This window comes from Spinacia oleracea, chromosome 6 (assembly GCF_020520425.1).
Source record: "Spinacia oleracea cultivar Varoflay chromosome 6, BTI_SOV_V1, whole genome shotgun sequence".
In the NCBI taxonomy this organism is placed as follows: Eukaryota; Viridiplantae; Streptophyta; class Magnoliopsida; order Caryophyllales; family Amaranthaceae; genus Spinacia; species Spinacia oleracea.
Window position 1 is genome coordinate 122,447,700 of NC_079492.1, and position 27,699 is coordinate 122,475,398.

General features: G+C 35.0%; 3 protein-coding genes and 2 long non-coding RNA genes across 5 annotated transcripts; 4 read left to right on the top strand and 1 right to left on the bottom strand.

Moving 5' to 3' along the window:
• Positions 1–320: 320 nt before the first annotated feature.
• On the top strand, positions 321–5,066 carry LOC110788839 (DEAD-box ATP-dependent RNA helicase 15). Its single transcript, XM_021993475.2, has 12 exons — positions 321–486; positions 625–746; positions 1,212–1,312; positions 1,689–1,861; positions 1,971–2,202; positions 2,318–2,436; positions 3,015–3,071; positions 3,159–3,343; positions 3,732–3,876; positions 3,960–4,043; positions 4,248–4,311; positions 4,800–5,066. The coding sequence occupies exons 2-12, from the start codon at positions 631–633 to the stop codon at positions 4,808–4,810; spliced, it is 1,287 nt and encodes a 428-aa protein (XP_021849167.1). The 5' UTR covers positions 321–486; positions 625–630; the 3' UTR covers positions 4,811–5,066.
• Positions 5,067–6,722: 1,656 nt separating this feature from the next.
• Positions 6,723–9,438, top strand: LOC110788828 (heavy metal-associated isoprenylated plant protein 39-like). The gene is made up of 3 exons (XM_021993465.2): positions 6,723–6,805; positions 7,268–7,343; positions 8,918–9,438. The coding sequence occupies exons 1-3, from the start codon at positions 6,794–6,796 to the stop codon at positions 9,229–9,231; spliced, it is 402 nt and encodes a 133-aa protein (XP_021849157.1). The 5' UTR covers positions 6,723–6,793; the 3' UTR covers positions 9,232–9,438.
• Positions 9,439–10,888: 1,450 nt separating this feature from the next.
• LOC130463557 (protein FAR1-RELATED SEQUENCE 5-like) lies at positions 10,889–20,136 on the bottom strand. The gene is made up of 3 exons (XM_056832721.1): positions 20,068–20,136; positions 18,161–19,135; positions 10,889–11,242 (listed from the first exon to the last, which is right to left on the bottom strand). The coding sequence occupies exons 1-3, from the start codon at positions 20,134–20,136 to the stop codon at positions 10,889–10,891; spliced, it is 1,398 nt and encodes a 465-aa protein (XP_056688699.1).
• Positions 20,137–20,584: 448 nt separating this feature from the next.
• LOC130463724 (uncharacterized) lies at positions 20,585–22,695 on the top strand. The gene is made up of 3 exons (XR_008923865.1): positions 20,585–21,321; positions 21,643–21,704; positions 22,344–22,695. It is a non-coding gene; the product is annotated as an uncharacterized lncRNA (long non-coding RNA).
• A 2,608-nt stretch (positions 22,696–25,303) lies between these two features.
• LOC130463723 (uncharacterized) lies at positions 25,304–27,415 on the top strand. Its single transcript, XR_008923864.1, has 3 exons — positions 25,304–26,040; positions 26,362–26,423; positions 27,063–27,415. It is a non-coding gene; the product is annotated as an uncharacterized lncRNA (long non-coding RNA).
• The last annotated feature ends 284 nt before the right edge of the window (positions 27,416–27,699 follow it).

Consider the following 27,699-nt stretch of genomic DNA (forward strand, 5'->3'; position numbering starts at 1 on the left):
AGTCTTCACACACTTAGGTCATGTTATCTTAATTCACCTTGTCATTGTCACTTATTAGACCAGATCTTATTAAATCAGACCAGACCAACAACATTCAGAGCAGATCAGACAAGATCATGACTTTTTAATTATTTATTATCATTCTTATTTTAATAATAATTTTAATTTTAATTATAATAATAAGAATAATTATAATAATTAATTATTAATTATTAATTATGACGGAGTAAATTTTAGTTTTTTTAAAAAATTTTGTGGATATTTTGATCATTTTAATTTTTTTTTATTAGAAAATTAATTTCTGCATTAAGCAACACCTGTTTGCGGTGCTATTTGGTCTACCTATAGCGGCTATTGATTAGTAGTTCCCCTCTTTCTCACTCCCCTCGTTATCTCTCTCCCCGATATCCCCTTTTTCGTCTAACCTTTTCCTCTGCAGACATTCGTATAAACCCTAACCCTAGCTCTCGATTTCTACTCTCGAAGGTGAATTTTGTCTTCGATTTTGTTGCTTGAATCTCCATTCTTTGCGTTATTGCGTTGGATCTTGTGTAATTATTATTCGATTTTGATTTCAAGAAAAACCCTAATTTGGTTTATGATTTGAATTTGTTGTGTGTATAGGAAACTATGGGAGAAACCAGAGAAAACGATGCTTACGAAGAGGAGCTTCTCGATTACGACGAGGAGGAAGAGAAAGTTCCAGATCCCGCTGTCACCAAAACCAACGGCGAAGCCGCTAAAAAGTACGTTTTTATCATTGTTATTTCTGATTTAATTGTTTTTATGCGAAATCTGCTGCTTGTTTTATTCTTGGATTGATTGAGTATTTTAATTTGTGATATTTAGTAGATCTTATGAGGTTTGTGATACAAAAGGCGAGTGTACTATGATGATTAAAAACAATTTCAGTAACGGTTTATGGTTTTAATCTTACGATTAAGTTGTTGAAATCATAGTTGATTATGTTGTCGAGTATTGATTTGGTGAACTTGGTGTTTCGATTGTGAACTTAAGCCAGCACTATATTGTTGTTCATGTAATTCAATTGTTTTGAAAGAATTGTAGTTTCAATAATTGTTTTTGGATTTTGTGCACAATATGTTAATTCATGCTTTGGGGGTTTCTGTGAAGATTGTTCTTTTACTTCGGCTGTATGATGGTTCAGAATTTTAGGAGTTGTTTTGCTGATTGAGTGTTCGTTTTCACAGGGGTTACAGTGGCATCTACAGTTCGGGATTCAGAGACTTCCTTTTGAAGCCAGAGTTATTGCGTTCAATTGTCGACTGTGGGTTTGAGCATCCATCAGAAGGCAAGGGTTCCATTATGACTTTGTATTGCTAATATTCAGTTGATTCTTTTGTATCACTGAATGGAAGTGCATTAGTGTTTTTATACTGAGTATTTATTTTTGAACTTTGTTGGAAGGGTGATAGTTAGTTGTTACCAGCGTTGGCTTCTGGCTAGTTAGGCTATATGCCATGTGGTGTTGCTTTCTGCTTCTAATCGCATTTTGTTTTTTTGGGATGTTACTAAATTTTGTTATGGATTGATTTACCAGGTAATTCACTTATTCACTCAACTTGGAGATGTAAAATGGTCTGGTAAACCTTAAAATTACAAGGAACAGGAGGTCATATTTTACTCACTGCGGGTTCCCTCGCTCCAATTTTTTGGTATTTCCTCAGTGCAACACGAGTGTATTCCTCAAGCAATTTTGGGAATGGATGTCATATGCCAAGCCAAATCTGGTATGGGGAAGACCGCTGTTTTTGTTCTTTCAACTTTACAACAGATTGATCCTGTGGCTGGGCAAGTTGCTGCACTTGTTCTCTGTCACACCAGGGAATTGGCTTATCAGGTTCGTATATTTTGAGCATTTTTCAAAGTATTGAACAGAAATTTGAATTTCAAAGCTTGCTATAAAATTTGGCAACAACAGACTAATCACTGATTTGTTGTTGCTGTAGATTTGTCATGAGTTCGAGAGGTTCAGCACATATCTGCCTGGTGTGAAGGTGGCTGTCTTCTATGGAGGTGTTAATATCAAAATCCACAAGGACCTGCTTAAAAATGAATGCCCTCACATTGTTGTCGGTACTCCTGGAAGGATACTTGCATTGTCAAGAGACAAAGATCTGTCATTAAAGAATGTTCGACATTTTATTCTTGATGAATGTGACAAGATGCTCGAATCCCTTGGTATGAGTTTTATGCACGTTCGTTTTTGTAGTTCCTACTAACCCAAGTTGCTGCTTTTATGTTTTATTAGTTTACTTGTACTAAGGGTTTGATTTTTTTCTCTTTTTAATTGTAGACATGAGGAGAGATGTGCAAGAGATCTTCAAAATGACTCCCCATGACAAGCAAGTGATGATGTTCTCTGCAACTCTAAGCAAGGCCATCCGTCCGGTTTGCAAGAAATTTATGCAAGATGTAATGTCCCGTGGCCAGTTCTTATTGAATTTGAAGTCTTCCATTTTCCAAGCTTTCTTCAGACGATATCTACTTAGGTTCATAGATGTTATGGTCTTAGAAGTTATGTTTCTGTCTCTCAGATGTACCTCTCAAGTACAAGATAGGATCGGGTAGGCTAGTCTGAGCGCTGTCTAGGCTTTATTGGGTTGTTCTCTGTTTCGTGGTTTGGTATTACTCCATCAGTTCAGTCCAGTTTCTTTTCATTCAGTCTTGTGTTGTTTTGCGGGTGCTCAGGTGTCTTTGAGTTTGATTGGTACTTAGTAACTGAGTTTGTTTAGAGTATAGTGGCGGTGTGGTTCTATGGATTTCCTGTACTAATGCCATACCTGGGGAAAAAAAATTCTAGTTTTATAGATGATATGATCCAAGATGAGTTAGTGATTGGTTGTAAAGCGATCGTAGCTTTGTGATAACAAGTATCTTCAAGGAGACATCTGTGGATATGAGAGGGATCTTCAACCATCTTCATATTGATATGGATTCCTTTCGATTGGAGATGCCCTAATATGCTTTACTATGCCATTTCTTCATTTCAGCCGATGGAAATATATGTGGATGATGAAGCCAAGTTGACCCTTCACGGTCTTGTACAGGTATTTAAAACTACTAATTGGATTATTGTTTGGAATGAACTGTGATTATTTTTCATTATATCTTAATTCTGTTGGTTTGCATTGTAGCACTTCATCAAATTGTCTGAGTTGGAGAAGAATCGCAAGTTGAATGATTTGTTGGACGCTCTGGATTTCAATCAAGTTGTCATCTTCGTCAAGAGTGTCAGTAGAGCTGCTGAGTTGAACAAGCTTCTTGTGGAGTGCAACTTCCCTTCAATTTGCATCCATTCTGGCATGTCCCAGGAAGAAAGGTCTCTGTTTTTTTACTTTGTTTTTTACAGCCAGATTATGCTGTGGTGTTGCAGCTTAGCTTCAGAATCATGTTGGGCTTATTTATGTTTTTGTATGAAGCTTTTCTGTCTGCTGATATACAGAGATACACTTGCTGCATGTTTAATTGAGTTGAGATCTGTGGTTGTCTTTCTTATGTTGTTGGTATTTGAAACTAGTTTCTTACAAAGGCATTGACTCCCATTTTGTTAACTCCTTTTTAATTTTTTTTTTCTTCTCTGATAATTGATAATTGTAACTCGCCTTCCCGGTGCACTTTTTTGCGCCTCTTGTATTTTGTGAGCTCGGCAGTTAGTTGTTACTTTTGGTTTTCTTGCTGTGTCTCATTTAGAATTGTAATTTGTGTAGATTGGCTCGATACAAGGGTTTCAAAGATGGAAAGCAAAGAATCCTTGTCGCTACTGATTTAGTTGGTAGAGGAATTGACATTGAAAGAGTTAACATTGTTATCAATTATGACATGCCAGATTCAGCTGACACTTACCTACATAGGGTATGGAATTCTTTATACCTTTATTTACTCAAATAGCTTATGCAGGTATGCATTTTTTATACCTTTATTTTATACCTTGTTAGGTTGGCAGAGCTGGAAGGTTTGGGACAAAGGGGCTGGCCATTACGTTTGTCTCTTCTGCCTCCGACTCTGATGTTCTTAATCAGGTGAACCTTGTATATTAAATAGTGTAACATGTGGATTTTTTTTAATCTTTTTGCGACTTCTACATTATATTTTGTTTATTTTTCTTTGAATTTGTAGTAATTTAGAAGTTGGATATTGCATTTTATATTTTGTCAATGTTGATCATGCACTCTAAGGTCTTTATCTTTTCTAATCTAGCATGGAAACGTTTATTGACTGTATAGGTTCAAGAGAGGTTCGAGGTTGATATCAAGGAGCTTCCTGAGCAGATCGATACCTCCACATACAGTATGTATCTTTACTTTATCGCCTGAGTGTTCTTTCTGGGTGTTCTTTTTGTTTATTTGGTGACATTTCATACGGAGTAGTATTTAGTCTTTGTGTTTCTTTCATTGTGCTCTTGCTTGCATTGTGTTTTTTTCTCATCCTAAAACAATATGGTATTTTTTGCTTGGTGTGACTTTTGGTTTGAAACTTTCTGGGTATGTTTGGTCAGTATATAGTCACTCTTCCATATATGGATTATTGTGATTTTCTTTGGCATAGTGTTAGTACCTCTCCAGTGTCCGAAATCTTTACCTGGCCTAATATTTTTGATCCCTTTTTGTGGTATTTTCTTTGTATTTCCTTTCTGATTGGGTGGTAGGTTGTTTTGCATTTTATCTTCGTTTACAGATAATCTCCTTCTATGCATGATTTTGAATTTGAGGTTTCAAATTTTAATGTAGTACTCCGTAGTGTGAGTAATGCTAATTTTCTTATTTCTTGTGTTGCAGTGCCATCATAGGATATTGCTTCAATGCGCAAGCTTTTGATCCATTTGGTGGATGTGTTTGTGATCATGTGGTGGATGTGTTAGTGAGAATGCCAATGATAGAATTACAAATCTGAAGAACCTTGCGGTTGTTTTGGTTGAATCTTGGACGTCAGATTTCATTGTACTTTTACATTATGTGCGCAGTACTCAAATCACTTCTATTTGTAGCGTCTCTTGCTCACAAGTTATGAGGATATTACACTTTTTATTGTGGTACTTCATAGAATTTTGTTAGCAGCAAGCATGTTTACTTCTGTGGATGAATTAGTAAGGAAATTTTTGGCCATTGTTGTAGTTACTAGGTGATTCAATGAGCTCCGGTGGAGAAAAATTAACCGCTAAATCCAAAGAACTACGACGGTCCAAATCTTTATCGAGTTTCTAATTGAATAGTTCACGGAAGTTGGGCATATACTTGAAATGAGATCTCAAATTGAAAATGCATTTCAATAGAACTGACTATTGAATCTGTTTGCATTGTAAGTCTTAATTCTGTTGGTTTGCATTGTAAGTCTCGACATTGGAATTAACTCTGGTACAAGAATGATCACTGCATAATTGTGCATTTGAATCACTTGAATTTCTTTTTCTTCCGTGTTTATTGTGCTTGTTTTTTACCCGAGGTTGGCAAAGTACAGAGATAAAATACCATTTTTTTTAAAAAAAAGATCTATTTTTTTTCAAAAAAAATACCATTGTTTCTTTTTTTTAGTACCAGTATTTCATTTTTCAGTCCCTTTACTTAACTAAAACAGTAAACATAAATTATTAAAGTGAGGTAGTGAGTGAATTATTCATTATACGGAATATTTTACATCTTACTTGATTCTATTAAAGTGAGGTAGTGAGTGATTTATTCATTGTACGGAATTCTTTACTTCTTCACTCGATTCTTGCTTATCTATTACTCTATTCTTTATAGTACGAATATTTCCTATCTTCACTTGATTCTTGTAGAATGTTTCCTATCTATATAGACGATTATTACAAAGTATAATACATTGGAATATGTACATTGTAACGTCATCTTATACCTATACAAAAATGATAGGAATATTTTTTCTATATTTTATTTTTCTTGCGAATGAGCTATCAAAACAACATAAATTATAAATGGAGGAGCAGATCAAATTCGAATATGTTACGACCTCATTGATAAACAATGAGAGATGTATTATTCTTGTTAAACATAGTAATAATAGTAAGATATATAGGGGCACTTAACACGTACAATGTATATGCTACTCCGTAAATCCATTAACGTCACACACTCGCACACAGTGTACATATACTACTCCGTGTTTGAATTGTTGTTGCTAGCTTATACATAGTACAAGTATTTATATTCATCATCTCATCAACAATTCATAAACTTCTAATTTACACGAAATATGTCTTTTAAAATATTGCACTCATAGATTGATATATATTCTTTAATTAATAAGAATGATTAACGTTGCTAATTTCGATTATGAAAGTCCAATGTAGCCTATTAAATTTCCCCGGCGTTTTTGATTTAATCAAGGAGCTAGTAAGGAAGTTACGTACATGTAGTACAAAAATTGCAAAGACTATGTAAGCCAAGTCAATCGTTTAGTCAAATGACCTCATAATCACATAATTAACTTAAAATTTCACCAAAATAAAAATAATTAACATAAAAGTTAATCTAAATTAATAACACTTGTTAGAAGAAGTAATTGAACAACTTGTAATAAATGTTATAGTAAGTAATAATTTTACGTGTTAGAGAAAGCATCTTGTGGAAAAGTCAATGCAGTCAACGGGTCGTTGCATTAAACTTTACATGCATTATATTAATATACCACATTGTTCAATTTTGATATTGGTTTCTATTTATAAATACCTTCCTAATTATTTCACTTACTCAAACCAACACATTCTACTTTTGTTTCCTACTCAGGCTGCAACTTCGATCCTTATACTCAAACAATGGCTAAGAAGGTACAAATTTAATACTGTGTATAATACTTCGTATATTTATATTTCTTTTGGTTGATAAGATTACGAAGCTCGCCTTGAGGGGAATAAAGGGAAAACCCCCCGCCCTCAAAGTAAGCTCGGTAGGAACCAGCGCATGCAACTCTAGTCTTCGGGCGTACGCCTAAAAGTTTAGAGAGTTTACTAATTGCCTGTTGGTTCAGTGGTGATTGAGACTGAACTTGGTAGGGAGGACCCCGTGTTCGATCCCCAACAATAATTGGGAGGGGAATGAAAACTATCCACTCAAAACTCGCTCCGAATCCGGATTAGCCCTAAAGCTGAACCGGGTGGTGCACCAAAAAAGAAAAAAGAGTTTGCTAATTGCGCGCCCAACTTCAATTCCTTTTTTCTTTTTTTTCTTGTGAATGTAACTAATGTTTGATGCTCTTAATTCATGTTTACTAACCAGATATTATAACGCAGAAAACCGTTATAAAGGTCGTCATTACATGCCAGAAATGTCAAACCGATATTATGAAAGCTGTGGCAAAAATTAACGGTACATACTTTTTTCTTTGAAATGCTACTCACCTTTAGTAAATGGGTTATTTTAAATTATATATTTTTTTATTAACGTAAGCAACTTTTTCATTCATGTTAATTATTGCATGGGCTTCAAGAGTTGGAAACTTTTGATATGGAGAAATGAGATGGTTAGGATGCATGGATTTCCCAATTCTCTTTATGACTCAATTTCCTCATATTCACCGAGGAGTACGTAGTAGTGTAGTACGAAGTAGTATGTGTGAAAAACTAACTAAATTTTGCCTAAGTGTTGTGAAATAAGCAAGTATTGAACGAACTCTTATCTAACTTGTACTTCGTAGGATTTTTTTTTCCCTCGAGACTTGTATTTACGTACAAGGGGAACTAGGAAGATAGGCCTAAGTATTTGGGCGAGGATGGTTAATACTACGTATATCATGATCTAAACTGCAAACTGTATAATAAATATACAACTGCAAACTGTATAATGAATATACACAACCAATCTGGTTTGTGGTAATTTCCATTACACAATAGGGTATATCGTATACTTAATGATATCATTTGCACATTTTCTCGTACGTACGGGGAGAGCTTAAAATGATCCAATGAGGAAAAATGAGTGTGGATTACTGGATCGCAATGATACATCCTACTCCGTATTAATTACTATTACTATTACTATTACTATTATTATTACTATTATTATTATTATTATTATTATTTAATTACACCCTGATTTAATTTTGTGTAGCATATTTGTGTTTAATTAATAATTATACATTATGGTTGTATTTTAACTTAAAGCTTGAAAACAAGATTTAAGATTTTAATTACAACTTTAATAAATTGCAATTTGCAAAATCTTGTTTTGGTAGGTATACCCAAAACAAAAACTTTAAACCAAAATCAACCCATAAATCATAACATATTAACATGTGGTTTAAGCAAATTATATTCAAGTACGATGTATGAAAGAGACCTAGCTTATTGTTGGTTTATTTAAAGGCAAATTTGCCAAAAAGGACCTTTTATAACTCAAATTTTGCAAGAAAGGACCTTATATAATTTTTTTTGTGAAAACACACCTTAAAGTAATTTTTTTTGCGAGAAAGGACCTAAGGAAAGTTTCTAGCATTGACTGAGCTTTTCCGGCAATTAACTTGCACGTGAGCAGCACGTGTGGCTTACGTTAGCTAAAGACAATGATTTTCCCGACTCTTGAATTTTCAAACTTGATTTTATTTCGGTTTTTTTTTTCAACTTTAGGTTTTAAAGCTTAGAATTTTGGAGGAAAATTGGGTGTGATAAGCAAAATAATGCCACACGTGCTTCTCACGTGCAAGTCAATGGCCGGAAAAGCTCAGTCAATGCCGGAAATTTACTTTTGGTTGTCTTTCGCAAAAAAAAATTACATTAACGTGTGATTTCACAAAAAATAAATTATATAAGGTCTTTTCTCGCAAAAATATTTACATTAAGGTGTTATTTCACAAAAAAAATTATATAAGGTCATTTCTCGCAAAATTTGGGTTATAAAAGGTCCTTTTTAACAAATTTGCCTTATTTAAATGGTTACACTTATAGGTGTAGAGAAGTTGGAAGTAGATGCAAGCAAAGGCACATTGACCATAATTGGAGAAGTTGAGCCAGTTCCAATATTCAAGAAGCTCAAGAAGATTGGCAAACAACCTGAAATCATTAGCGTCGGACCACCTCGCCCCAAATATTGTCCACCACATTGCATTTGTAACTTTTGCCGTCCTTATTATCTTCAATGTTCCGAACCTCTTCCGTACCACACCGTCCCCTCCTATAGCAACAACCATTGTCAGTTCGTCGCGGTTCAATACCCTTCTTGTTCCTATGATGATGGTCCGGGCCAGTGTACCATCATTTAAAATATCGGTGATATCATGTTATGTACTTTATTTGGATTCAGTTGTCACATTACTACTTCTCGTTTTCATGTTAATTTTTCTTCAGAAACAAGCGTGTTGATAAAGATTCTACGTTGTAATGTAAAATATTCATTATTATAAGTTTTAAGTATAATTTTGTACGTGTAATATAATCTAAAATATTCATTATTATAAGTTTCAAGTGTATAATCCGGAGTACTACGTAGTAAATAGTTATTATGGTTAGCAAACTCTTATTCAAAGTCATGGAGAAGTAGTAAGTTGCAAGTGAAAGCAACGGTTAGCAGAATTAGTTGAAAGTTTCGCTTTCGAGGTCGGGCGAAATTTCTTACTCTTTTACTCCCTACTAACTACCAAGCTGCCAAGCTCGACCATGGGAATTAAGAATGTGTTATAAGTTATAACAGATGTAAGAAAAAATAATTACGAACGTAAATTAAGAATACAAAATTTAACATGGTTCACTATCTAGCTAACGTACGTATTAGTTACATACACAGGCAGATGAGAATTTTTTTTTATCGATCTCGAGAAATACAGGTTATTAAAATACAAACCCAGGATTACTTCCTTCACTACAAGAATTTGTATCTTTAACGACAACCTAATTACGACGGGTCAAAAATACCGTCGCAAAAGGCTTTTGCGACGGGGCTAACAACCAAACAATGACGGACATAACCGTCGCAAATTTTTTTTACGACGGGTTTATGACGGATTTACGACGGGATTTCTATTAACGACGGCCCCCTTTTATGACGGGTTTGCGACAGGAAATCCCGTCGTTAATGAACGATTATTGGCCTTTCGCGACGGGATTTCCCGTCGTTAATAGTACAATTTCTTGTAGTGCTTGTTCTGGAAATATATATAGCAAGCTTAGTCACATACTCCCTCCGTCCCGGAATACTCGACCCGGTTTGACCGGCACAGAGTTTAAGGGACTTGAATTGACTTATTTAATTTAATAGGTAGTAGTTGATAGTGGGGTATTATTTTAATGTAGTTAGTGGGAAATGTGTAAAGGGGTGGGGTTGGGTGAGAGTAGGGGTTGAATTTTTAATTATTTTTTGTATGGAGTAGGGGGTAGGTGGGTTAATAGGGGTGGAGTGAGAAATAATATAATATTGTTAGAATATTTCCATTTTTAGAAACAGGTCAAGTATTAAGGGACGGCCCGATAAGAAAAACAGGTCAAGTATTCCGGGACGGAGGGAGTATATTAGTTCAGGATGTACCGGAAAACGATCACATTTCAACGTAACTTTAGAACTTGAGAAGTAAAAAATGGTTAAATAGAGTGTGTAAAGTAAAATAATAGTGATTGAAAAGAGGTTAATACAACATGGCAATTTATTTTGGACGAAAAAAATTAGTTTTGTGAAATCACTTTTAGTATTTATTTACACTATACTAAACCGGGTCCATGCTATGGACCAGGGTATTATAGTCTTTGTGGTTTCGTGTGTGAGAAGTTGCGTGTTGCTATTTCTGTAACTGCCACGTGATTTCGTAATTATATATATTTTTTTTTTTAATTTCCTTTTTCCCGGCTTTTGAACTTCTCACTCAACTTCTTTCTCTAAACTGCTTTCGAACTTCTCTCTGAATTTCTCTCTCCATTTCAAATTTAATTTCAGTGATTATTTTCATCCATTTGCATCAAATTACTCTTCCGATCTTCTTTTTCGTAAAAAATGGTGAAGAAAGCGGCACCGAAGAATCCGGCAGCGAAGAAACCTGAAATACAATCTGTACACCATTTTTCTTTAAGACCATACAATCTATTGGACCAGTCATCCTTTTCCAGCTTAAAAGTGTTGATCATAGATTTCCAAGTTTCTTCAAAATCATTTGGTGTTATACACCCACTTAAACACTTGTAGAATGCGTTTTTGAAGTTTTTATCAGACTTCAATAAACCAAACCTACTGTTTGCATTTTTACTCAAGTGCCACAAGCATAACCTGTGTCTTGAAGAAGGAAAAACCTGAAAAACAATAATGAATATATATAGTTCCACAAAATAGTAACTATATTTTATAAAGAGTTACTATATTGTCAAGTATATTGTATTAAGAGTTACTCCCTCCATTCCTTTTTGTTGTACCCATAAGGAATGTTGGGGGTATTTTAAGAAAATTGAATCTTGGGTTGTATTGGGATATGGGTAATGATTGGGTGTAAGAATAATGATTGTGTATAAGAAAAAGAATAAAGTAAAGAGAGAGAAAGTATTAAATTAATTGGGGAAAAAGTAGATATTTATTAAAGTATTGAAATAAATCAGCAAATAAATTCAGTCACATGGGGCCATGGGACCCATCTGAGATTACATGGACCAATAAGAAAGCATCAAACAATGAATCACGTTTTTTTGGCTGGAAATTTTGGCCAAACTGTTGACTTTCACGTTTCCCTCCAAAATTTTCCCAAAATAAAAAAACAGGGGATTACATTTTTCCCTCCAAATTTTTGAGGGGTTGTAAAAGTGAATTCCCTTTATAAATAGGGTCACTTTCTCCCACAAAAGAACAAAATCTGACTAAAACCAAGTTCAATAAATACACCAAAAATTCTTCCTCAATTCAGCATTAAAGAGCAAAAAAACAGGGGACTTAATGGCTTCAGATCAAGAGGATGACGATTTCCTCGGTTTTTCTGATGATGAAGGCGACGACATTAACTCCGATTCTGACTCGGAGGAAGGTGATGATGCTGCTGACTTGGTACAAGCTTCTCAAAATACTGCTGCTGAATTTGGGGACATTGGGTTTAATGAAGATGTACCAAACAGCACTGAATATGTACAGCAAGTACCAGAAGTAGAAGGGGAAGGGCAGCAGCAAACTACCAACTTTCAAGAGGTACCCTTTCTTTTTGATTTGAACTTTCCACCACCATCAGAAAATGCATCACCTCATCATCATCAAACAGCAACACACACAACAGATCATCACAAGCCAAGGACTCCAAGAATAAATAATGAATTGAGGCTAGAAATATTGGTGTTCCTGCTCAATAGAAAGATTCCAGATTCAGAAACTTTGTTGTATGGGGCAATAAGGGATGCAGTCATAGAATATGATTACACCAGAAAAACCATAGGCAAAATATGGGACAAAGCAAAGAAACAGAAGGCAGCAATGAATTCATATATTGTGCAAAGCCAATATCACAGATGTGGAAGGAAAAAGGTTCAAGTCTCCTATGACTCAATTGCAAAAATAGGCATGGGGGACAGAACATGCATCGTAGATCTTGCAAGAATGCTGAATTTGGGACCAACAACAGTATGGAGGCTCATCAAGAGGAAAATTATAAAGCCACACTCAAGTCCCTTGCATCCAGGCATTTCAGAAGCATGCAAAATGGCAAGGATAAGGTGGGCAATCAGACTGATAATGGACTACACTATACCACAAGAACCAACATATTACAGCATGTATGACTTCATTCATATTGATGAGAAGTGGTTTTATTTGACTCAAAAAAACCAGAGAGTTTATCTTGCAAACAATGAACCCTATCCACACAGAAGTGCAAGTTCAAGAACCAAGATACCAAAATTCATGTTCATGGCAGCAGTAGCCAGACCAAGGTGGGGTGAAAATGGGGAATGTGAATTTGATGGTAAAATAGGCATATTTCCATTCACAAATGCAATTGCAGCCAAGAGGACATCAAAAAACAGACTCAAGGGGACCATTGAAACAAAGCCAGTGAAGTCTGTAAATCAAATAGAGACAAGGGCAATGATGATCAACAACCTACTTCCAGCAATCAAGGCCAAGTGGCCACCACATGAAGGGGAAAAGGTCATCTATATTATTCAAGATAATGCAAAGGCACATATATTGCAAAGTGATCCTGAATGGCAACTACACTACAAACAAGATGGGTTCACTTTTGTGTTGACTCAACAGCCAGCAAACAGTCCAGATTGCAACATCTTGGACTTGGGATTTTTCAGGTCAATACAATCACTTATGCACAAGAAAATGCCTAAAACTGTGGAGGACTTAAGTGGAGCAGTGTATGATTCTTTTAATGAGTTGCATCCTAAGACATTGTCTAATGTGTGGATGACATTACAGTTTGTTTCTAATGAGATTCTAAAACACAAAGGCAACAATGATTACCAACTTCCACACAACAAGAAGAAGATTTTAGAAGATGAAGGCAGACTGCCAGAGCAAGTCAAAGCACCTATATGGGCAGTTAATGAATGCATGCAACTCTATGATGAATGGAAAGCAAACCAGTGAAGCAAAGTGAAAACAATTAGATAACTTTTTGTGTTTTGGGGACATGTTTTTAAATTGACAAGTAAAACCAATGTGTCACTTTTGTAAGCTTAAATGCAAGCATAACATGTAGGCAAAACATTTTGTAAGCATATCTTTTGGAAGCATCAATGAATGAATCTCATGTTTAAGTTTAGTAAAGTTTTTTTTCTTCATTCTTATTCACATCAATATAGAGTAATCAAGGCAAGGCAATAAACAAGGCAGCATTGGCAGAAAAAGTACAAGGCACAAGAGGTAAGGCAGCATTGGCAACACTATAAACAAGGCAGCATTGGGTTCTTAAGAACAAGGCAGCATTTGCAATATCACAACTCTAAACACATCGGCTTTAAAATGGAAATAAATAATAATATCACATCATTTTCAGATGGAAATTATTCCCATTTTGAAACCGATGCGTCAAAAGATGTAATTTTGACAAAAACAATCAATTCATCATTGATAACACATGGAATATGCCTCACATAAACAGAGATTCATAAATATCTCAGAATGTCCCCAAAAATCATTGAATCAAACCCTTTCCAATTAAACTTAGCTCCTGAAAAACATCATGGATGCTAATGGTGCATGAGTTTGATTGAAAAACAAAGGGTTTGACACTCATAAAATGAAGACTCATCACAGATCACAAGGCATAAGTACAAAAATTTTATCACATCACATCTCTAAACACATCGGCATCCAAATGGAAAGAATGCATATCACATCATTTTCAGATGGAAATTCTTCCCAATTGGATGCCGATGTGCCAAAAGATGTAATGGACAAGGAAACAAGAACAAAGCAGCAAAAACAAGGAACCAATGAACAAGGCAACATCATTGAATCTCAGTTAAGTTGTTTTACATCATTGACAGATTTGTTTCTAAATGATTTACAACCTCACCACCAATTCACCAAAGGGGATACTAGATCAATCAATGATGTGACATGATCTGTATTCCCTTTGGTGATTGGTGGTGAGGGACATGTTTAGAATCAAATATCTCAGGTTATCAACACATACATCACAGAATATCAACACTAACATCATTGAATATCAGAAACACATTATACATGTTTTGCAATACATGAATTGCCTCTCCTGTCTAACCTGACATAAGATCTCAGAATGTCCCCAAGCATCATTGACACAAACCCTATCCCCTAACACTTAGCTCCGGAAGAGCATCAATGATGCTAATGGTGCACAAGTGTTATTGGAACATTGGGTTTGAGTCTCAGCAAATGAAAGACTCATCACAGATCAAGCATAACAATAACAATCAACAATGCATCAGATCACCATGAACTGATCAAAACATAGGGTTTGAACCTCATCAAATGAAAGACTCATCACAGACCTCCACTGATTCATGGGACATGAAGCATTAAACAGATCATTAACATGTAGGGTTTCATTTCTCAGACATATTGACACACATCATTGATCAAGTAGTTTCAATACTATCATATCTTTAACATTCTTCTGCCGAACGGAATGATTGATATTCACATTCCATTGTGTGAAATGACATTCACTCCGTTCGACAAAAGAAGTTAAAGGACAATTATCAAAACAAAGATCTCAGAATATCAACAATCACATCATTGAAGATCACAAACCTCCTAATATTGATCTCAGAATGTCCCCAAGCATCATTAAAACAACTCCAAACCACAAACACTTAGCGCCCGAGAAATATCATTACTGATACTAATGGCAGCACGAGCATTTGTGGTTAGTTGGACTTGTTCCTCAGCAAAAAAAAGACTCATCATCGATCACAACAAATAAAGGGACATTATTGTATCCTAAAGGGACATGCTTGGACATTAAGCATTCAACACCAGGCCACACTGAGAGGACTGAAATAACCCAAACCCTATCCCCAAATTATGTTCATTTCATGCCTTTACTAATCCAAAACATAGTTATACTGATCAAATCTCATACTCACCAAAGCATCATATTTATCATACACAAAACATACCATAAAACAGGGGACATTAAGCCATCAAATCATGTTCATCACACAGACAACATTCCACAAAATTTCATAACCATATGGAAACACCATCATCCAATCATCATTATCAATATCAATTTCATAACATCATTATCTAACATCAACATCCATACAACTAATCACAACATCATCATCCAAACAACAACACCCCTGGCCAACAACAGATCACAGTTGTTGGCATCCACCTTATGACTCCACAGCTAGCCAGCATTCAATAAAATGAAAAAAGGGAGAAAGGAGACAGACTTATCTAAGCATCATCAGACGCTGAAGCCGATTTTTTTCCCTTTTCTCCTTTCTTTGAGGAGGGATAACCAGATGAAAGTTGTCCTGGAGACCCAACAACATCACCATTCTCATTTTCACACTCTCCAACATACACCAGATCAAATGAATCAGATCCACTTGGTTCCTTGCAATCAATAGGGGACAAACAACATGATTAGTGCCCTCATAAAATAACAGGGGACCATGAATTAAAATCAGATTTAATCAAACAACTCAAAATAAAGTTCCAAATAATTTCAGATCACCATGGTTACCACATGCAATGAGATAAATGAGAGCAAATCACACAATAATTCCATTAAAATCCAAATAATTATCCGAATACATCCAGATCCCATTTTTACCCAAAAAATGTGAAATAATATCCCAAATACATCCAGATCCCATTTTTAACCACATGCAATGGGAAATCAGATCAACAAAACACATGAATATTCCGATTTTCTTCAAATAATTTCCAAATAGCTCCAAATAAAATCAGAACTCAATTTTAACAACATGCAATGAAAAAACAGAGCACAAAATACAATCAGAACTCAATTTTAACAACATGCAATGAGAAAACAGAGCAAAGAATAACATAAAAAGCCCGAATGAATCCAACAGATCTCCAAAAAATTCCCAAAAATTTCGAAATAATACCAGATCTGCATTTTTAACACATGCAATGGGAAATCAGACCAACTTATCCAAAAAATAATCCGAGTTTAATGAACAATACTCCAAATAAATCCAACATTAATCAAATCCCACTTTTTTAGACATGCAAACAATCATCAAACCATTTTAATAAAACCGACATCAATAACCCTAAATAAATCGCAAAAAATCAAAAGTAATACCTCATCGGAATCTCCTTCACCGAAAAAACGCAGATCTGAGGGAGTGGGTTTCCGATCGTCATATTTTGACTCAACCTCCTCTCCTGGCTCCACTTCCCTCTTCCGAAACCAATCTTCCAAATAGTTTCGAGTACTCGTATTTTCTTTTTGGGCCAAATACAGATTGTTTTTATATTCGGCGGAGTAGGAATGCTCGTTATTGGGACAGTTGCACTTGGATCCCCAATCACAGTTGGAATCGGGGATTCTTTGACCAGAAGTTCCCACCCCAGAATCACCTCGAGTTCTAGACAAAGAAGAACCCATAAAGTACCAGAAAAACAGAGATCAGCGACGATTAGGGACCAAAAAGGGGACAAAAATAGAGGGGATCTGATCGGAAAATGAATCCGAGTAATTTTTATGAACGTTTTTCGGCGAAAACGTTTCAGATTTGTGAGATTTGGAGAGGAAAACCCAGATCAGAGGCGGAAAACCTAGGGTTTTCTCAAGAACAGGGGAGGGATTTTAAGAGAGAGAGAGAGTGAAATAAGAGAGAGAGAGAGATCCGAAGAGGTGAGAGAGAGAAATCAGAATGAGAGGTGAGAGAGGGATTGTGAGATAGGGACGGGTTATAAAGGGAGGGGGGTGGGGTTAGGTTAATTAATTAAATAAGGTGGGTGGGGTAAAAGTGGGTGGGAAAGGGTAGAATCTTAGGGTATTTTTTGTAAATAGTGGGGAATCTTAGGGTAAATTGGTAAAAAAACTATGGCCAAAAATAGTAAAGATTCAGTAGGGGAACAACAAAAAGAAACGCCAAAAAAGGAAATGGGAACAACAAAAAGGAATGGAGGGAGTACTATATTGTCAAAACAGTTACTATATTTTATAAAGAGTTACTATAATTTCAGAATAGTAACTATATTGTATTAAGAGTTAATATATTGTCAAAATAGTAACTAAATTTTATAAAGAGTTACTATATTGTCAAAATAGTAACTATAGTTTATAAAGAGTTACTATAATTTCAGAATAGTAACTATATTGAATTAAGAGTTACTATATTGTCAAAATAGTAACTATATTTTATAAAGAGTTACTATACTTGCTCTCAAATTAAGATATAGTATTTTCTGAAAGAGTAACTATATTACATTAAGAGTTACTATATGTAAAGAAGGGTAACTATAAACAATAAATAGTAATTTTATGTAAAGTTATAGTTATAGTTATTCTCGATCAATATATATATATATATATATATATATATATATATATATATATATATATATATATATATATATATATATATATATTAATGTTTTTAATTGTACTCAGTAACTATATTATATAAAGAGTTACTATTTTCAAAAAAGGGAAACTATAAATTATAAAGAGTTATTATATGTAAAAGTTATAGTAATTACAAATAGTTACTATATGTAATAGACAGTAACTATAATATATGAAGAGGTACCTGTTCTATTCCAGCAGCAATAGCTGCATCTTGATCAGTGAAAATTGATATAGGGTGCTTTCCTCCCATAGCCTTCAGAAAAGTTTCAAACACCCAAACAAAAGATTCTGTGGTTTCATCCCCAATGAAAGCACAAGCAAACATTGTGTTTTTCCAATGGTTATTGATACCAACAAATGGAGCACATATGAGATTGTACTTATTTGTTCTGAATGTAGTATCAAAAACTAGAACATCTCCATATATTTTGTAATCTTCTCTCATCATAGAATCCCTCCAAAATAGACACTCAACTTTTCCTTCATCATTGAGTCTTACTCGGAAAAAGAACTCAAGATCTATTGATTTTAAGTCATACAGTTTGTTCACTAGTGTTTGTGAATCCTTGCCATCAATTTGCTTCATTTTTAACTTGTAGCAGTAGTTTAGATGATCAATCATTGTATGACCTACACAGTCGTCTCCACCAGTTTCTGTTGACATATATCTATAAGACTCCATTGGTCTTAGACCACATTCTGACATTGCCTCAATAGCTTCTTTTTTGGGCTCTGTCATTTGTCGTTCCGATCGGTGGAGATAATTACTTATTTCTCTTGTCAATGGGTGATTGTGTACCACTACATGCTTTTCTATTTCAAAATCTCCATTTTGGTTCATCTTTGCAAATATTTGAGCTTCACATTTTGTTCTTGTTATCATAACTCTCTTTCTCCTTTCTTTCTTCTTTGCATCTGATTGATCATCTTCATTTTTGAGTTCTTTGTTTTTAGGAGGGTCTCTTATTCCAGCAGCAGAGCAGTAGAAGTACTTTCCATTAACAATTGTGGTTCCTTCTTTATATCTATTCTTCCCTTTTCGTACACTAAAACCAATAATAGCAGCATGTTTGCAATATAGATCATAAATCTCATCGGTTGTTTTCCTTGCTTCTCCAATTAAATTGCCATCTAATTCTTTATCAATGTTTTGTTCCTACTCATTATTTGGATTTTCAAAGATGCTGTGGTTTGTATCAATTGAATGTATTATTGAACCTGTACAAATACCAATATTAGCTTAGTAATTCTTTATAAGTTATAGTTACTGTACTATAAATATAGTTATTATTATATGTGATAGTTACTCTTCATTTTATATAGTTACTCTTTATATGTTATAGTTACTCTACAGTTAGTAAAGTTCCTCAGGATCTATTGATGGTAAATAAAGTTACTATTTATATGTTATAGTTACTCTACAATTAATAAAGTTTCTCAGGATCTATTGATTGTTATAGTTACTCTACATTTAATATAGTTACTCTTTATATGTTATAGTTACTCTATATTTAACATAGTTACTCAGGATCTATTGATTGTAAATAAAGTTCCTATTTATATGTTATAGTTACTCTACATTTAATATAGTTACTCTTTATATGTCATAGTTACTATAGTTTATTTCTTATATAGATTATTTCTTTATGTGAAGTTACTCTATAATTAATATAGTTACCTTTTATAAATTATAGTTACTTTACTGTAAATATAGTTATCATTATATGTGATAGTTACTCTTCATTTTATATAGTTACTGTTTATATATTATAGTTGCTCACAGTTAATATAACTCCTGTTTATATGTCATAGTTACTCTACAGTATATAGTTCCTCTTTATATGTGATAGTTACTCTTCATTTTATATAGTTAGTCTCTATATTTTATAGTTACTCTACAGTTACTATAAATCCTGTCTATATGAGATAGTTACTCTACAGTAAACATAGTTTCTCTTTATATGGTATAGTTACTCTACGATAAATATAATTCCTCTTTATATGTTAGTTACACTACTGCAATTATAATATGTTAACTTTATCAAAATAACAGTTACTATATATTTATTAAGAGATACTATATCATACCTTCTTCAATACAATGATTTGCAACCATAACTTGCTGAGATGTGCCTTCAACTTCATCTTCAACTTCATCTTCAACGTCGTATAGTTCTCTATGATTCTCTAAATTTTCTAAAATATTAATAATTACTCAATGAGTATGAAAGTGTAATACCCCGAAATTTTTAAACTCGATTTATTAAAATTAATAATATTGTATTAACGTAATTTCGTTTTAATTATTAGAAATAATTTAAAAATTTCGTTATTTTAAACGATTTTACGATTTATTTTAAACGATAAATTTATAAACGAAAATTTATTTATTTTTCGTTAACGATATATTTTACGAGACTTTGTTTTAATTAAACATTTCTATTTTTAGTAATTTCCAAAAATAGAAACAGAATTTCTGAATTTTAGCCAACCATGTGAAATTACGAAAATGCCCTTGGAGCACCAAGATTCCATTTCCCTTTCTTCTCTTCCTTGCTCCCCACGTACAAAGTAAGGAGGAAATTTCCTTCCTTCCTTCTTCCTTCATTTCAGTCTCCATTCAAAACAAAAATCAAGTTTGCTTCTTCCACTTCAATCCTTTACAAATTCAACAATTTCAGAATTTCCATTTGCAAAAACAAGAGACCAATTCCACTTCTTTTTCTCTCTTCTCTGATTCAAGCAATCAATCACCACCATCACTGAAACCACCGTGACAACCACCGTCCACCACCACCATTATCTGCTGCCCAGCACCACCATCTCAACCACGCACCAACCACCATCCCCTCCGCCCTCTTCGCTCTCCCCTGTCCCTCTTTGCTCACTCCCCTTCTCTTCCCTCTCACGCACACCTCTGCCTCCCTCTTTCTTCGCCGCTGCCGCACCACCCAGCCACGAAACCACCACACCCAGGCCACCGCACCACTTTCTATACCCACCTCCGCCTCACAAGACCCGGCAGCTGCTGCTGCGCCGCCCAGAATCGACCGGGAAACACCCCTCCCCTGTTTCTCTCCCCTGTCTCGCCCTGTTCGTGCTCCCCCTTCCTTTCTCTCGCTGTCGCAGCACCCACAACCACCATCACCGGCGCACTTTCGCGCCTCCGTATCGCCCAGGCATCAGCCATCCAGCCGCCACCTCCCTTCTCTCCGCCCTTCCTCTTCGTCCGTCCCCTGTTCCTTCGTGTTCTGTTTCCCTCAAAGGAAACGAGTTCCAGTAATTGGAACTTTGTTTTGTTGCTCAAGTTAAGCCCACATTCCCTTGGCCCAAATTCCCAAAGTGAGTTTTGTTATTTTGCCCAATTATTTACCAATCTAATTATTTTGTAAAAATAAACGGTTACTTAAACATTTCAATTAAATAAATTCTTAATGATAATATTATAAATATATTTCGGCAGAGTTTTGGTTTAAATAATATTCGTATAAAATCGATTTATGAAATATGAATTTAGATTGAAATTTTGATTAATAATAACATTTTCGTTAAAACTATGAAATTATAATTCGTAAATTCAATTATTTATAAACTTATTATAAATTATTAATTTTAAAATATTAATCGTTTAATAACTAATTGAATGATTTAATATTGTGAAAGAAATCGAACTCGGAGCTCAGGAATAACGATCCATCGAACAGGAAGTATAAACTACGGTTGAGGTAACATCTATTGCTAACACCCACAATCCCCTTATAAAATGTGTTTATGTGATTATGAAATATGTTTATAATGATGTGTTTTTATTGGACTGTGGGATATGAAATGTATTTATGAAGTGTGTTTTATGAATGATGATATTTAAATATGTTTATGAATGATTTTATAAGATGATGTTTATGAGTTACGAATAAGATACGAAACATGATAAATAAAAGTGTAACAGGTTCTGGCAGTTAGTGGGGTTACTATTTCTAGGTCGTGCACGTACCGCCGTACCGCGGGACACCCAACAAGGGAGAGTGCTCCTTGAGGGTTACCGCAAGCTAAAAAAAAAAAAGAAACTAATTAGGTACGGGCGTATGTCCAACAAGGGAGAGTGCTCCTTGAGGACTATCGCAAGGTGGGAGACGTCCCGCAAGGCTAACTTGTCAGTTACCAAGTAAAAAGAAGGTTTTAAGAAAGATAATGGGAACTATCAAAGTTTCAAGTTATAAATGATGTTTTATTGCATTTATGAAAATGTTTTACTATGTTCTATTCTCCCTGATTGCAAAGTAAATAAAATGAATTGAAATGAGTTTACGCTGTTAGGGTAGTATGTTACTGGGCCTCGGCTCACGATGTTGCTTTTGTTTTAGGTACGAAGAAGATCATGGGATGCCTTAGAGTGAGGATGCAACCATCAAATTCACGATCGATGTTTAGCAGAGACAATTATGTCATTAGTAATAAAGGGATGTATTAATTAAACTCTAAGTTTGATCTCATGATTTGAGTTAGATTTTAATACTAATATTAACCAAATGCTAAAAGTATTTATTATTAAAGTATATTTAGTAATTGAAAAAGGTTATGTCGCCTTGTATTTTCCACGAGGGAAATACGGCAAGTGACGCTCCGACTAAATTAGGGTTTCCGCTGCAAATTAAAGATAATTAACCTAATTAATGGTGTTTAGAAGTCGGGGCGTTACAGTTTGGTATTCAGAGCCAAGGTTCTGCGACCATAAGTGCTAAACTTTACGGGTTTTGCACGAAATAAAATTTATTAGGTTTTAAGCAAGAATTTTAAGGAATGAGTAAAAAGAATAAGTTAAAATCATGCTAAGTTAAAATGAAATGAGTGTGAGTGATAGGACGGGGAACGCAACGGGAATGTTTTCTTTATTATGATTTGCCGGATTTCTTAGTCTAATTTCAAGAAGAAAAGATTATCTGAAGTGTTGTATCCTTGCGATCAGATCGGCGATGACTTCAAGCGGAAATATTCCTATTGACGGCACTAGAAACGATAACGATGTTAACGATGGCAATGGTAATCACAAATCTGCATTAGCGCTGGAAGGAATGCAAGAAAGAATTGAAGAATTGCGCAAGGATCCCATTTTCGGGGACACTCCAGGAGAAACAAGCGATAATCGAATGGATTTGATGAGATTGATAATGTCGGAACTTCTGCAAGGAAATCGTCAAAAGCCAAGGTCAGAGCAAGAAGAATGCTCCAACATGTTCAAGAAGTTCGCTTCTCATAAACCCCCTACTTATGATGGCAAGCCAGACCCTACTGAATTTGAAGAATGGATTAGCGATATGGAGAAGTTATTTGACGCAACTCAATGCCCCGAGAAATGGAAGGTCAACTACGCCGTCTTTTACTTGAAAGGACAAGCCAACCTGTGGTGGAAAAGTGTTAAAGGAATCCAAAACGAGCCTGGTTTTGGTTGGGAAAAACTGACAGAAGCTATGCGGGAACAATTTTATCCCTATTCTCTGCAACTGCAAATGGAATCGGAATTTATCAAATTGAGTCAAGGAAAGAAGAATGTTCTGGAATATGCAGTGAAATTCAATGAGCTTGCTCGATTTGCCCCTGACCTGGTGACTACTGATAGGCAAAGGATGAATCGATTTGAAGGAGGATTAAACATTGAGATCCGTGATCGTCTTTCGAGTTCTAGAATTTCCACTTTCCAAGAGTTGTACGATCGAGCAATTAACGTCGAAAGAATTATCAAGCTTCGAGAAGAAACATATGGAAAACGAAAAGGGAGCTTCGAAGAAAATCAACCGAACAATAAGAAACAAAATGTCAATATCAGCTATCAAGGAGGGAATAACGGAAACCAAAGCTTCAACAAGAATCGTGGATGCGCCAAGTGTGGAAGATGGAACCATACTGAGAAAGAATGTCGAATTGGTACGCGAGATTGCTTCAAATGTGGTAGCAAAGATCACCAAATCAGAGATTGTCCTCAAATACATCGAGAGCAAGGTGATAGGAGAAACGATGAAAACAAAGGAAATGGTGGCACTACAAATTTCAACCGTAATCCCCCACGTGGAGCAACTTCGAATGGAAGAGTGTTTTTAATGCAAGGAAAAGGCGATGACGCAAATGACAATGACGACTTCGCTACTATGGAGTAAAGAATGAATGATCTTTTGAAAACGCGTGATCGAACATCTAGAAGAAATAGTCTAAACTAAATGATGGAAATTTTGAAAGTAATATGCGTTAATCAAGTATCAAACTAAGATGTATTACCATCATTAGTTATATGAATGTTATGCTTATGTATGAAATTTTCAATTAAAGAATTATGTGTTTAAGATATGCTTTATGAATTATGTTTATGCTGACATGATTGTATTGGTAGTAACAAATCGTTACGTATGAAAGTCGTCTTCGATGGAGGTTCTCCTGAGCTCAGAGTATGAGATTGTTATAATAAATGACTTTTACAAATTATTTGAGTATTTGTTAGATAAATATTTATTCTCATTTTCAAAGTCATAAATTTTGCATTAAATATTACTATTTTTGGTAAGAAAAATATTTTCAAACAAGATATCACAAAGTAAAATGGGAGCCTAGTCTAAGCTAACAAGTTTGCCCCTTTTATGTTCTTTGCTCCTCGATCCTATTTTATGAAGTAAAGTGGAGGTACGAAAGATGCTGGCAGAATGTAATTGACCTTAATGACGATTAAGGGTCGATATATAATTTTGCCCCTTTTGTATTCTTTACTCTTCGATTCTAGGTCTTGAGTTGAAGCGGAGTCATTAAAGAAGATGGCGGAATGTAAGCTAGACATTGTCGGAACTGGAATGAAATCGTGAGATCTTGGTTTTAAAATAAAATCTCGTACTTTTATTCAAATATATTCGACTTTCAACAATCAATTCAAGTTTCGAGGACGAAACTTTTTTCTAAGGGGGTAAGAATGTAATACCCCGAAATTTTTAAACTCGATTTATTAAAATTAATAATATTGTATTAACGTAATTTCGTTTTAATTATTAGAAATAATTTAAAAATTTCGTTATTTTAAACGATTTTACGATTTATTTTAAACGATAAATTTATAAACGAAAATTTATTTATTTTTCGTTAACGATATATTTTACGAGACTTTGTTTTAATTAAACATTTCTATTTTTAGTAATTTCCAAAAATAGAAACAGAATTTCTGAATTTTAGCCAACCATGTGAAATTACGAAAATGCCCTTGGAGCACCAAGATTCCATTTCCCTTTCTTCTCTTCCTTGCTCCCCACGTACAAAGTAAGGAGGAAATTTCCTTCCTTCCTTCTTCCTTCATTTCAGTCTCCATTCAAAACAAAAATCAAGTTTGCTTCTTCCACTTCAATCCTTTACAAATTCAACAATTTCAGAATTTCCATTTGCAAAAACAAGAGACCAATTCCACTTCTTTTTCTCTCTTCTCTGATTCAAGCAATCAATCACCACCATCACTGAAACCACCGTGACAACCACCGTCCACCACCACCATTATCTGCTGCCCAGCACCACCATCTCAACCACGCACCAACCACCATCCCCTCCGCCCTCTTCGCTCTCCCCTGTCCCTCTTTGCTCACTCCCCTTCTCTTCCCTCTCACGCACACCTCTGCCTCCCTCTTTCTTCGCCGCTGCCGCACCACCCAGCCACGAAACCACCACACCCAGGCCACCGCACCACTTTCTATACCCACCTCCGCCTCACAAGACCCGGCAGCTGCTGCTGCGCCGCCCAGAATCGACCGGGAAACACCCCTCCCCTGTTTCTCTCCCCTGTCTCGCCCTGTTCGTGCTCCCCCTTCCTTTCTCTCGCTGTCGCAGCACCCACAACCACCATCACCGGCGCACTTTCGCGCCTCCGTATCGCCCAGGCATCAGCCATCCAGCCGCCACCTCCCTTCTCTCCGCCCTTCCTCTTCGTCCGTCCCCTGTTCCTTCGTGTTCTGTTTCCCTCAAAGGAAACGAGTTCCAGTAATTGGAACTTTGTTTTGTTGCTCAAGTTAAGCCCACATTCCCTTGGCCCAAATTCCCAAAGTGAGTTTTGTTATTTTGCCCAATTATTTACCAATCTAATTATTTTGTAAAAATAAACGGTTACTTAAACATTTCAATTAAATAAATTCTTAATGATAATATTATAAATATATTTCGGCAGAGTTTTGGTTTAAATAATATTCGTATAAAATCGATTTATGAAATATGAATTTAGATTGAAATTTTGATTAATAATAACATTTTCGTTAAAACTATGAAATTATAATTCGTAAATTCAATTATTTATAAACTTATTATAAATTATTAATTTTAAAATATTAATCGTTTAATAACTAATTGAATGATTTAATATTGTGAAAGAAATCGAACTCGGAGCTCAGGAATAACGATCCATCGAACAGGAAGTATAAACTACGGTTGAGGTAACATCTATTGCTAACACCCACAATCCCCTTATAAAATGTGTTTATGTGATTATGAAATATGTTTATAATGATGTGTTTTTATTGGACTGTGGGATATGAAATGTATTTATGAAGTGTGTTTTATGAATGATGATATTTAAATATGTTTATGAATGATTTTATAAGATGATGTTTATGAGTTACGAATAAGATACGAAACATGATAAATAAAAGTGTAACAGGTTCTGGCAGTTAGTGGGGTTACTATTTCTAGGTCGTGCACGTACCGCCGTACCGCGGGACACCCAACAAGGGAGAGTGCTCCTTGAGGGTTACCGCAAGCTAAAAAAAAAAAAGAAACTAATTAGGTACGGGCGTATGTCCAACAAGGGAGAGTGCTCCTTGAGGACTATCGCAAGGTGGGAGACGTCCCGCAAGGCTAACTTGTCAGTTACCAAGTAAAAAGAAGGTTTTAAGAAAGATAATGGGAACTATCAAAGTTTCAAGTTATAAATGATGTTTTATTGCATTTATGAAAATGTTTTACTATGTTCTATTCTCCCTGATTGCAAAGTAAATAAAATGAATTGAAATGAGTTTACGCTGTTAGGGTAGTATGTTACTGGGCCTCGGCTCACGATGTTGCTTTTGTTTTAGGTACGAAGAAGATCATGGGATGCCTTAGAGTGAGGATGCAACCATCAAATTCACGATCGATGTTTAGCAGAGACAATTATGTCATTAGTAATAAAGGGATGTATTAATTAAACTCTAAGTTTGATCTCATGATTTGAGTTAGATTTTAATACTAATATTAACCAAATGCTAAAAGTATTTATTATTAAAGTATATTTAGTAATTGAAAAAGGTTATGTCGCCTTGTATTTTCCACGAGGGAAATACGGCAAGTGACGCTCCGACTAAATTAGGGTTTCCGCTGCAAATTAAAGATAATTAACCTAATTAATGGTGTTTAGAAGTCGGGGCGTTACAGTTTGGTATTCAGAGCCAAGGTTCTGCGACCATAAGTGCTAAACTTTACGGGTTTTGCACGAAATAAAATTTATTAGGTTTTAAGCAAGAATTTTAAGGAATGAGTAAAAAGAATAAGTTAAAATCATGCTAAGTTAAAATGAAATGAGTGTGAGTGATAGGACGGGGAACGCAACGGGAATGTTTTCTTTATTATGATTTGCCGGATTTCTTAGTCTAATTTCAAGAAGAAAAGATTATCTGAAGTGTTGTATCCTTGCGATCAGATCGGCGATGACTTCAAGCGGAAATATTCCTATTG